The sequence below is a fragment of the Mirounga leonina genome, unplaced genomic scaffold (genome assembly GCF_011800145.1).
Source record: "Mirounga leonina isolate KUSES-001 unplaced genomic scaffold, KU_Mleo_1.0 Mir_129, whole genome shotgun sequence".
Lineage (NCBI taxonomy): Eukaryota > Metazoa > Chordata > Mammalia > Carnivora > Phocidae > Mirounga > Mirounga leonina.
This window is the reverse complement of record NW_023270323.1, coordinates 15,201,388-15,213,772: the sequence shown is the minus strand read 5'-3', so window position 1 is coordinate 15,213,772 and position 12,385 is coordinate 15,201,388. Positions and strand designations below refer to the sequence as shown.

The following is a 12,385-nucleotide window of genomic DNA, read 5'->3' as shown; positions in this document are numbered from 1 at the left end:
GATTAAACAGGAACATTTATCTTGGTATACTCTCAAAACTCTAATAAAATGATAGGTAAAGCAATAATTAGGAATTTTAATGTATAAAACACTAGGATAAAAAACAAGAGAGGGGGCGCCTGGGTGACTCAGATGGTTAAGCATCTGCCTTCGGCTCAGGTCATGATCCCAGGGTCCTGGGATCGAGTCCCGCATCGGGCTCCCTGCTCCTTGGGAGCCTGCTTCTCCCTCTGCCTCTCTCTCTCTCTCTGTCTCTCATGAATAAATAAAATCTTTAAAAAATAAATAAATAAATAAATAAAAATAAAAATAAAAAAAATAAAAGGTGTCCACAAATTTAAAAAAAAAAAAAAAGAGAGAGAGGCGCCTGGGTGGTTCAGTCAATTAAGCTTCTCTTGATTTCAGCTCAGGTCATGGTCTCAGGGTGGTGGGATTGAGCCCTGCGACGGACTCCACACTCTGCTGGGAGTTTGCCTGGGATTCTTTCCCTATCTCTCTCCCTCTGCCCCTCCCCCCGCTCACACTCTCTAAGATGAAATAAATTAAGTTAAAATAAAAAAAGAGAAAAGACAACAGGTAAGAAATGTCAACAATTTTGGAAGCTACAAAATGGAGTACGAATACTTGTTAGCCTCAGTAGAGCAGAAAACTCAAAACGTAAGTTTGTAGCAGAAGACGTTAAGATGCAAGCAGATCTGGGCCATAGACTTGGAAAGGATCAGAAATTGGAGATACATGGTACTTGTAAAAGTAGGCATGCAGTATAAGTCTAGGAAGAAGAGACTGGGCATAAAGTCTTTAAAAGGAACATGTTACCTGTAGAGCCCTTTCCCTACTTTTTACAGCCATGTTGCTTCCTCTCCTTATCCCTGACAAAGGATAATAAATGTTATTATCTAAAGACAATAGATCAGAGGCGCCTGGGTGGCTCAGTCATTAGGCGTCTGCCTTCGGCTCAGGTCATGATCCCAGGGTGCTGGGATCGAGCCCCGCATCAGGCTCCCTGCTCGGCGGGAGGCCTGCTTCTCCCTCTCCCACTCCCCCTGCTTGTCTTCCCTCTCTCGCTGTGTCTCTCTGTGTCAAATAAATAAAATCTTTAAGTCTTATCCTGAATATCTATATTTTAACTACGGTGACCACTCCAACATCTGTCTACAGAGAAATAACAGTAATACATCCCTGAAACAAGAATAAAAAGCTATATGAAAGCTTATTCATAGAAAAGAGATATTTTGGAAATTAAAACCATAGTAAAAATTTAAAATTCAATGGACTTATTCTAATATAAAGTTGAGATATTCTCTCAGAAAGGAGAGCAAAAAGAGAGAGAGGAAAGATAAGGAAGACAGTGACTCAGTCTAAGAGATCCAACATATGAATAACAGGAGTTTCAGAAAAAACACGAAGGCATCAAAGGAAAGAAAATCAGAGTCATACAAGAAACATTGCTAGAACTAAGTAACATGTTTCCAGATTGAATGAACAAAACAAGGACCATAGCAGGGCATGTAATCCTGAAATTAAAGAACATCAAAAAGGAAAAGAGATTTTAAATGTTTTCAGAGAGAGAAAAAAACAAAGGTTCGGCAATTAGAATAGCACCACATTTCTCAATAGCAACATACAGGTGCTAAAGAGAAACAGAAGAATGTTCTATGTTAAGCACTGTTGATAATATAGCAGTGAGTGAAACATACCAAAACCCCTGCCTTCATGGAGCTTACATTCTCGACAAACAAAAAGTAAAATTTGCATAACGTGGAGCACCTGGGTGACTCAGTTGGTAAGCATCCAACTCTTGATTTCAGTTCAGGTCATGATCTTAGGGTCATGGTATCGAGCCCCATGTCAGGCTCCACACTGAAAGCAGAGCCTGCTTAAGATTCTCCCTCTTAAAAAAAAAAAAAAAAAAAAAATTTAAATAATGCTAGGTAAGAGATAAGTACTTCAGAGAAAAATAATGGGAGTATTATTTTTCTGGGATGGAGATGGGGGTAGCAATTTTTTTAATTAATTTTTTTAGAGAGAGTCAGGGGGGCAGAGGGAGAGGGAGCAGGAGAATCTCAAGCAGACTCCGTGCTGAGCACAGAGCCCGAGTGGGGCTTCATTTCATGACCCTGAGATCATGACCTGAGCTGAAATCAAGAGTCGGCTGCTTAACCAACTGAGCTACCCAGGCTCCCCATGGGGGGTAGCAATTTTAAATAGGGTTGTAAGGGATTTAAGTAAAATCAAGTGAAGATGTGGAAACTGAAGCTCAAAGAGTTAGTAACTTGGTTAAGATTATGGAGTTAATAAAACTAATAAAAGTACAGCTGAACACAGGAAGGCACCTGGAATCTTGGTGCATATTATAAAAGCTGTTCAGACTTATTGAGACTCTGGGATTGGTCAAAACCAAGCTAAATCTGTTCTTTTAGACAGCTCTGAGAAGTATTGGGGTGTGCCCATTCATCGAGATACAGAAAGAAAACATTACATTTGTGTTTATTTTTATTTCAGGCCAAAGAATCCCAAAAAACAAGAAAGATTCTTAGGAGGAGAATATGGTGGAAACACTTCAGAAAGATCATAATCCTCACTGTGGTAATTCTCCTTTCAATTATCATCATTCTTTTAAGTACAAATGTAATACCAACCTAACCCTTTTTCTCCCCATGCCCAGCAGTTACCAATAAATGGTTATGTGTAAACATAGAATTCCACAACCAACAATTATGAAAGCATTCTCTGGTGGTAAGAAGACTGGAGGAAGAGGGGGTTGGACATTTTTCCTCGTCCCTTCAGTGTGCTTTATTGACTCTTGTCCTTGTACCTCTTCCATTTCTATAATCCCATTTGTTTTTTCCCACTGCTCCAGCTACTTCCCCAGCCTCTCTTCCCTTTGTTAAGATTAAGAGCACAAACCGTGGAATCAGACCACTGAAGTTTAACTCCACTCGGCCACATACCAGCTAGGTGACTTTGGACAAGTTATTTAACCTGTGCCCCTGTCTCCTCATCTGTAAAACGGAGCTAATAATAATACTTCATAGAACTATATCTAACACACAGTAAGTGCTAAGTGTTAACTATTACTTAATAGGAAAAAATTATTGCATTTGTGACATTGATTAAATCTCTATTATCTTGCTCCTTAGAAGAAAAATGACTGTGAACTTATAATTCCCTTAGAAATAGGAGTCTTAACATGAGTACACAGTACAGAAATAGACATTCACCTCTTCTATTCTTTCATTTGAAATGACAACTCAAGCCATTGTTTTATACTAGACACTTTGTTGTGTAAAAAATTTTAAATTAGGAAGCTGTATTATTTCCCTAATAAATCACTGGTCCTATTTTACCACCCTAACAGCCTTTTTTTTTTTTTTTTCACATGATACACTTCATCCAGTAAAAGATTTCTAATAACTAAAGCATCCAACTTCACTTTGCAGTTGTTAACAAGGCTTCATGAGTTCCTTCGGCTCAGGTCATGATCCTAGGGTCCTGGGATGGAGACCCCGCATCCGGCTTCCTGCTCGGTAGGGAGCCTGCTTCTCCCTCTCCCTCTGTCTGATACTCCCCCTACTTGTGCTCGCTGTCAAATAAATAAAATCTTAAAAAGAAAAAAATCATTTAATGGGGTGCCTGGGTGGCTTAGTTAAGCATCTGCATTCAGCTCAGGTCATGATCTTGGGGTCCTAGGATCAAGCCCCACATCAGGCTCTGCTTCTCCCTCTGCCCCACCCTGTGCTCTCTCCCTTCTCTCAGATAAAATCTTTTAAAAAAATGAAATTAAAGGGGCGCCTGGGTGGCTCAGTTAGTTAAGCGACTGCCATCGGCTCAGGTCATGATCCTGGAGTCCCAGGATCGAGTCTCGCATCAGGCTCCCTGCTCAGCAGGGAGTCTGCTTCTCCCTCTGATCCTCCCCCCTCTCATGTGCGCTTTCTCTCTCTCAAATAAAATCTTTAAAAAATTAAAATTAAAAATAAAATAAAATTTAGTGATCCATAGGGAAGAATAAAAGAACAGGGGTTCCTGTCTGGTAGAGAACTCATTTTAATTCTGATAATGATCAAGTATCCACATTTTTTTTAAGTTTTTTTTAAATTTATTTGACAGAGCACAAGCAGGGGAAGTGGCAGGTAGATGGAGAGGGAGAAGCAGACCCCCAGCCAAGCAAGGAGCCTGACACAGGGCTCCATCCCAGGGCCCCAGGATCATGACCTGCACCAAAGGCAGACATTTAACTGAGCCACCCAGGCGCCCCTCAAGTATCAGAATTTTAATTAGGCACCAAGCTTGTTCCTCCAGCACAGTATCACCTTTCCATTCACACAAAATACTTTTTAAAAGATTTTAAATGTTAGAAACTTTGGAGTTTGTGTAATTTATATCCAAGGGAAAAAAATAGGTGATATATTGAGTATGTACTCTGATATAATGTACTAAGTGCTTTGAGCAAGGAGTGCATTAATTTTAAATGACATAAAGAGGTAAAAACTATTAAGTATAATGTAAAGCACATAGAACAGTGGCTGGCACATAAGTGCTATGTAAATGTTCATAGTATCTTTATTTTGCAGATGAGAAAATAGCCAAGCTAAATGACATGTTCAGGGTCACCTAGCTAGAAAGCTGAAAATTTTATTCAAGTACTGGCTGTGGTATATATGAAACCCGTATCTTTAATTCAAAGTATATTATCGACACCTTAATTGTGGGCCAGATAAGACACAAGACATGAGTATTTTTGCTTTTTGTAGGTTGGTAGATTCTTCTGGGAAGGGTGGGGAGAGACAGGAATGTGAGAAGAGGAATTGTCATGTATTTTGCTGCTGTTATTTTTGAGGACTATATAAATGTGTCTGCTAACATTCCTGTGATTTATAATTATGTATAAAACAATATATTTGTGGGGTGCCTGGGTGGCTCAGTCAGTTAAGTGTCTGCCTTCGGCTCAGGTCATGATCCCAGGGTCCTGGGATGGAGCCACGAGTCAGGGAGCCTGCTTCTCCCTCTACCTCTGCTCCTCCCCCCACTGATGCATGCTCTCTCAAATAAATGAAATCTTTAAAATATATACGTTTCCTGATTGCAAGTGAGTACTAGCGTATTTATTGCTAGAAGACATGAACTTAAGGATCACCTAATCTACCCCCTCCCCAATTTTACATATTAGGATGCCAACACCCAGGAGCCTAAAAAATGAAGAACATGTGACAAGCTCCTCTCCACTTGTAGCACACTTAAATAAAGCACAGGCTATCACCCTGGTTCCAGGCAGTTAAGTTCCACATAATGCCTGTTTTCCTAAGCAGTCTTAGAACTTAAGAGTTAGGAAGAAGAAAAGCACTTGTTTAATAAGGAGCGTTTACCTGCTATTTGTACTACCTTTGTCAGAAAATACCTGAATAGAGAGAGACAAATATTAAGGCAATCTTAGACTTTTCATTTAATTCTGCATTCAAATATTGTTCAGCTCCTACTCTGCACCAAAACAATTCTAAAACATTAGGATTTATTGTAAGTCACCACATTGATAGAGACAACTAATGTTTGAGAAATTAGTGGCTATATATAGAAGTATAAGAAATGGACCTAATCCCAAAGGAAGCTTACATTACAGTTGAGGCAAGACCAATAAAAATCAAACACATTAAAACAACAATTTCTACTTAAGTGGTACACTGCATGGCAGACAATAAATTCAAGATAATGATCAACACCACCAGCTCCAGTCACTGAGGAAGATTTCATGGGTCGTAAGTGGGACAGTAATTGAATCTTATTAAAAATTGAATTTATCTCAATAGGTAAAGGCAGTCAACAGTTAACAGTTACATGATTGAGCACTTAATATGTGCCAATAGCTGTTTAAGTACTTTATAGAGATTTTTTTTTTTTTTAAAGATTTTATTTATTTGACAGAGACACAGCGAGAGAGGGAACACAAGCAGGGGGAGTGGGAGAGGGAGAAGCAGGCTTCCCGCGGAGCAGGGAGCCCGATGTGGGGCTCGATCCCAGGACCCTGAGATCATGACCTGAGCCGAAGGCAGACGCTTAACGACTGAGCCACCCAGGCACCCCTTTAGAGAGATTCTTAAATTTAATTCTCACAACAACCCTGAAGTAGGGACTATTACTTCCATTTTACAGTTAAGAAAAACTGAAGGACAAGCAGTGTCACTTGCCTGATTCCACTGGGCTAGTAAAAGGAAACAGGATCAACAAATGAAGACACCACTTGCTGTGGGGGTGCAGGCGTACTACACCAATCAGGCACTCATCCATCAAATGGCCTGCAGCAGCGCTCAGCCTGTGGTTCTCTTCGTTTCCCACACTCTCTAGGGTGCTTCTATTTACTCCCCTGACATTGCCTTCTCCAGCAAATAACCTCTTCTGAATTCCAAACCGTTTTCCAACTCTCTACTGGATACCCCCACTTGGGTATCATGGAAACACCTTAAATTTTAAATCCCAAAACTCAACTATTCTTCCTCCTTTCCCCATAAAAACGCTTATGTAACCTTATTTCTTATCTCTGTAAAGGGAATCCCGCTATTCTGTAATCCAGACTGTTTTAGCCTACTTTCTGCTCATCTCAGGAAGCCCAGAAGAGTTATAGAAGCAAATGTGGGGAGTCCTAGCAGATGCCCAGGCAAACTTTAAAAAGGGCACTCATCCCATCATGGTGGACAGCTGTGTCTATCCCAAGCCTGGTCATATACTCCTCATAACTGCCCAGCACATATAGGTGTTAATACTTGATACCTTTTCATATGCATGATTTCTGAAACTCTTCAAGTCATAGCAATAAATATGAAGCTTTGGTTTTCAACCCTAAATCATCAGATTTACCTAAGTAATATAGATTCCTGGGATCTACCGCCTGAAGAATCAACTTAAGGCTGGGATATGGCCTCAAATTGTGTGCTTAATCTCACAATAAAGTTGAGAACCACTAACCCCAAAGCACTTTCACATGCCTATCATAACACCCATACCTGAGGAAGACAGAATTTTCAGTTGAAAAACTGATGCCTGGAGAAGTTATTTTATTTGCCCAACATCACAGGGCAACTGACAGAGCTGGACCTCAGAAACATTCATTTGAAATCATTAAACTAGAAACTGTTTTAAGTCTGCGAGATAAAATGTCTCACACATTTTAATAAATCTGAAAAAGGATTATTTTAACTTGTTTTAAAATTTCGTATTATCTCATTACAGAATCATGGCAGAGATTAAAATAACAAAGCCCATTATTTAATTTGGCCCGATTTTTAGAACAAAAAGGCAAATCACAAGCTGGTTATAGACAGGTCATCTGTGGTGGAGCAGACCTGCTCGACACACCACCATGACCTGCCATAATGGCAACCTCTCTTTTGGCAGGCCAGGAATAAGACTTGACCTATATTCCTCAAAAAGTTCTCAAGGGACACCTAGGAAATGGAATAGTGAAACAATGTTATGTTAGGCTTCCTCTGTATTTACACTATGAACACCTTGGCTAACATTAGTGCTACTTCACACATCTAACTCAATTTGCCATCCTCTGAAAAATATACACGTCTGCATATATAGTAGATGCCTACCAGCACTTTCAGTGGCCTCACATTTGACAGCAAACCCAGTAGACGCCAGAGAGACTGAACAGCTCCATAAGGAATCTTCCTACTCTCACTATTCTTCCTCATGAACATTCTGGAGAAAACTCAAAATTACCTTTTTGTTCCATTAAATTCAGTGACTCTTCAACTTAAAACACTATTTGACCCTTATGCCTACTCTAACTTTCAAAAGAATCCCAACATTTAACATTGTTATGACATTTTAAACATGACAGTTGTCTTACCTTTTTAACTAAGAAAATAAGACCTGTTATTCCAAGGTATTCACCCAAGAGGGGAAAGCTTAAATTTAAAAAAAGAAAAAGACAGTGCAAAAAATGCATGAGTGCTTTAAGAGTTTAATTGTAAGACAAGTGCACTACATTATAATTTGAACATAATCTTCCAGAAAAGAAAATTTAGTGCAAATTAAAACCCCACTAAAGCCCCCTATAAGCTTAATAATGAAGACTAAAAATAGGCTTCTAGAAATGGAAACACTTGGTTCTAACAGAATTTGCTGGGAAGGTCTTGAAAATGTTAAGTGGTACAGAGAACATCATGTTAGTTTAAAATCAAGTCAACCAAGTACTAAAAAAAGACATGCTGATAGGTCTTAATACATAAAACTAATTGACTAGTAGTAGCATGCTTTATATATCAATGATTGTAGAAGCAGAGTACAACAAATTTCTGAGCATTTCAAAGTTTTATTGCCTTAGCCAATTTAACTACACTGTAATAGAGCCATCTTCCAATTTTTTTTAAAGGGTTCCACTTCATCAGTGAGATTGGCAAGTGTCTTCTAAAATCTGTTTAATCCCTGTGTAACCCAAGGCCATCCATACAACCAAAAAAAGGGCAATTATAGAACTCTTTTTCTCAAGTACTTATTCCAACCATAGCTTCCGTGACATGTTAAATGTCGCTTTTAGGTAATGGCATTAACAGACCTCTTAAGTTTCTTCCAATATTTTATTTCTGAGAGAAATAGAAGATCCAGAAAAGTAACCTTGCATTCAAATTCTAAAGTGCAAACAGAATATAGCCTATCCAATTACAAAATAAAATGTACACCAATTAACCTTGAAGTAAACTATCTTCCTATCAAGTGACTTGTTTCTCAAAATAGAATTTAAAAAATCCAGTAACCTCTACCGTTTAATGAATTAATGCGTATCTATCTGTACTTTCTCTGAAGACTTTAAACAAGTCCTCTCGTGACCACTGAAGTTAACGGGTGTGAACTGCTCTTAACACCTTGCTCTTACTTAGGATCTAATTCCTATGAAGCCTCACCTTTTAAAAGTAGCTATTTTGTAAGGTCCTTTTTTCATGCCCTTAGAGCACTTCTTCCCCCCCAAATTTACAGGGCTTACTGGGGAAAATTAACACTTAGCAGTTACCCACTGCTTGGTCTTCCTAAATTGCATAGTCCCTTGGACACCAGTCATTACCTAAGGCTACCATACTACAGCCACTCAAAATGGGAGGCTGCTGGAATTACTGGAGAACCTAAAAGATACTAAGGACAGTGGGGCAGTATGCATCTTTTCACACCACAAGACAATTTCAGAGTTGCTAATTATAAATTCATAAAGGAATAGATGAGTGACATCAGTGACAAACCAAAAAGGGGCAATATGCAATGAGAGCAGAATGCCTGTAGAGAATTTAAAACTCATAAAACCAACTGGCCATGTTCCCAGGCTACTGCTACTCCTGCATCCCTTACCCCACTTGGTACACTACTCCTCATTGTCATCTTGTACACTCACTAGGATACAAAGTCTTTCCAATTTTTTTTTCAAGCTAGACTTAGGAGTTCATGACACAGACTTGAGTGGTGTTTTTATGGAACATGCACCTTTGTCTTTACACGAGATAAAAGTAAAAACAAAAAATCCTTATGAAACAGCATTTAACCATCTTCAAGGGACAATATGTAAAACTTTAGTGAAGCTAAGAGCACTTGGAGGGGGGTTGTGATACACAAGTTCCCAGGCAACAGTCCCAAACAATTCTGATTCTGATATAAATGGGCTGCAGGCCTCTTTGAAATGAGGAGGATTATAATCAACCCTTCCCCAATTTACCAGATTATAGGCAACTAACCGCAATTAATAAGCCAGGCTGATTCAATTTGCGGAAGTGGATATTCAATCTTGCCAGAATCATTTTAGCTGTGGAAATTTCAGGCTGGACTCTCAAACATGGTCAGCAGTGAAGAAGGGATAAAGAATGCACTCTCAGCCTGTCAAAAGTTGATAGTAAATATCAGTTTTCATGAATAGTTTGGAGTCATGCTTAAATGTTAAAATGCTGATAAATTACATTATTAAGTAAAATGCTCCCAAAGAAATTTACTGAGATGTATTAGTATATTATATATGGACCTAAATTTTGACATTTCAGGTTAATCTGACCCCCAAACCAAATAAAATTATGCATTTCAGAACCAAAACAAATGCTGTGGTAGATAGTGAGTTCAGTTCTGGTTTTCAAAATTCCCAATACCTCAAGACCCTAAAGTACTTTTTAAAGTACAAGATAACAATTTCAAAGAACTTTTTCAAGCAGTAAAAAAACAGAAGCACATATAGAATGCAAAGGTCTAATAACTTGGATCCTAGTATTAATGAAACCACCTTTCAAATTACCTCAGCATGAATGACACCTGGACAGAAGCACCACATAATGTATTCTAACTTGTTCATAACAATGAAGCAACTGCCAACCCAGTGTGGAAATAACGTAGTAAACAAAACTTGCAACCTTATAAAACTCATTGAAGGTGAAGAAAGGAATAAAAGACAAACCCAAAACCCCAAGACATTATAACTCACCTGGTAGCATACATCTAGTAAAGCAAAAGAGATTAAAACTTGAACTAGGACATCAGACCAAGGAAGCTCACACATTACTTGAAAAGAAGTGGGATTGATAGTTCTGGTAAGTCTACAAAACTGATGAATTTAAATCAAAGCTACCTAACACTGTCCGTCAATAAACAAATTCATTCTATAATAAACTAGCAAACTTATGAAATTTACTTTGTTGGCCAAATTCTGGAAGGTACATTCTGGAATACTACTCGTATTTTAATTTACCTGCCCTTTTATGTTCCCCCAAACCTTGCTTCACCATCCACCCCCATGCAAATAAAAAAAAGGCTGTTAAAAAACAGACCGTATCACTTCTAGTCCCTTCGGAAATCCTAATAAAACCCGGTACTTTAAAAAGCCGGGGGGGGTGGCGGTGGTAGCGGACGGCACAGACATTTAAAAACCATGAGGACAAAGAATGGGAGAGGAGACAACAGCGACAGAATCTTGGAAACTGCAAAGCTTATGAACAAGTGGTAATGGGCTCAACAGACAAGAAAACCAAGTATGCTATCAGCAATGAGGGTATCTCACTGTACCACAGAACCTCCCAAAGGCCCAGCAACTGACAGCTCAGGTACCTTTAAAAATAGAGGTAAAAAAGGGGCGCTTGGGTGGCTCAGTTGTTAAGCGTCTGCCTTCAGCTCAGGTCATGATCCCGGGGTCCTGGGATGGAGCCCCGCGTCGGGCTCCCTGCTCTGCAGGAGGCCTGCTTCTCCCTCTCCCACTCCCCCTGCTTGTGTTCCCTCGCTCATGTCTGTCAAAATACATATAATCTTAAAAAAAAAAAAGGTAAAAGGACTAAAAGGCTTGGTTCAAAGTCTGTTTGACAAGCAGTTAAACCCCAAGTTCCTCTGTACTGATAGAGAACCCTACATTCCTGGCAGAAAACTAGGGATTACCTGAAGTGGATAAGAAAAGGTGGTCTTTGTACTCAATAGGCATAGAGCAAAGTACTTATTCAGAACCTTCAGCTGTCTTCCCTCACTGGAATCTCAAAACACTGGCAGCCAGGTTTTTTACCCTTCAGGTAGGAAAGTGGACAAAGACTTCTGGTGAATCTGACCAGTTTAGGAAAGGGGAGGGGGGAGAGAGATTATCAAGGTGTTCCTAATAAAATGACACAGTCTGATCACTCAATAGTAAACCCCAAAGTTAACAAGCCCTAGCCCAATTCACAACACCCAATTAGCTTTTAAATTGTCCACTCCTAAATATGAGCCAAAGATCACCAAACATTTGAGGGAAATTGATAATATGAAAGGCAGAAGCCCAAGCAACAGTAATTAACATCTTGGAAACAAACCTTTGAAGTTATTACTAATAACCTCAGAGATGAGGAAAAGATAAAGTATCCATGTAAGAACAACATTGCTGTTTATAACACAGGTGGAAAGGGGAGGAGTCTTAGAAATTAATCAAAACCTTAAAAAAAAAAAAAAAAGCTGTGAGATTTAAGTTGTAAAAATCACTCCGAACACACTGCAATGGAAAACAGGATGTCTAGAGCTCACACTCAAATAAAAATTCCCAAGAACAGAAAAGATTAGAGTGCTGGTGAATGGGATGAGCAAAGAACCATTTCAGTAGTATTCCCCAGAATTGAAGAGCAAGTTTAAACAATAAAAAGACCCACGGAGTGCCCAACACAATGGATAAAATCCTGTCATAAAATTTGAGAACACTGGTGAATACAGATAAAACCTTGAGCAATTTTAAGAGTAAAAATACCTCATATGAACAATCAAGAACCAAAGTACCATCCGATTTCTTCACAAAACCTAGAATTCTCTATCTATAGCAAAACTAGTGATCCACTTAAGAGGGTAGAACAGACCTTTTCAGACAGAACAGTCTCAGACGCAGAAAGATCGGCTACACAAAAATAAGCTCTGAAAC

General features: G+C 39.0%; 1 protein-coding gene across 1 annotated transcript in view; it reads left to right on the top strand.

Moving 5' to 3' along the window:
* The window catches only part of LOC118010399 (vesicle-associated membrane protein 714-like), a 33,502-nt gene extending 27,324 nt beyond the window's left edge, over positions 1-6,178 (top strand). Inside the window, exons 5-6 of the mRNA XM_035004685.1 lie at positions 2,503-2,586; positions 6,119-6,178. Coding sequence (XP_034860576.1) covers positions 2,503-2,586; positions 6,119-6,121 — 87 coding nt within the window. The 3' untranslated portion in view covers positions 6,122-6,178. The remainder of the gene's footprint in view (positions 1-2,502; positions 2,587-6,118) is intronic.
* The last annotated feature ends 6,207 nt before the right edge of the window (positions 6,179-12,385 follow it).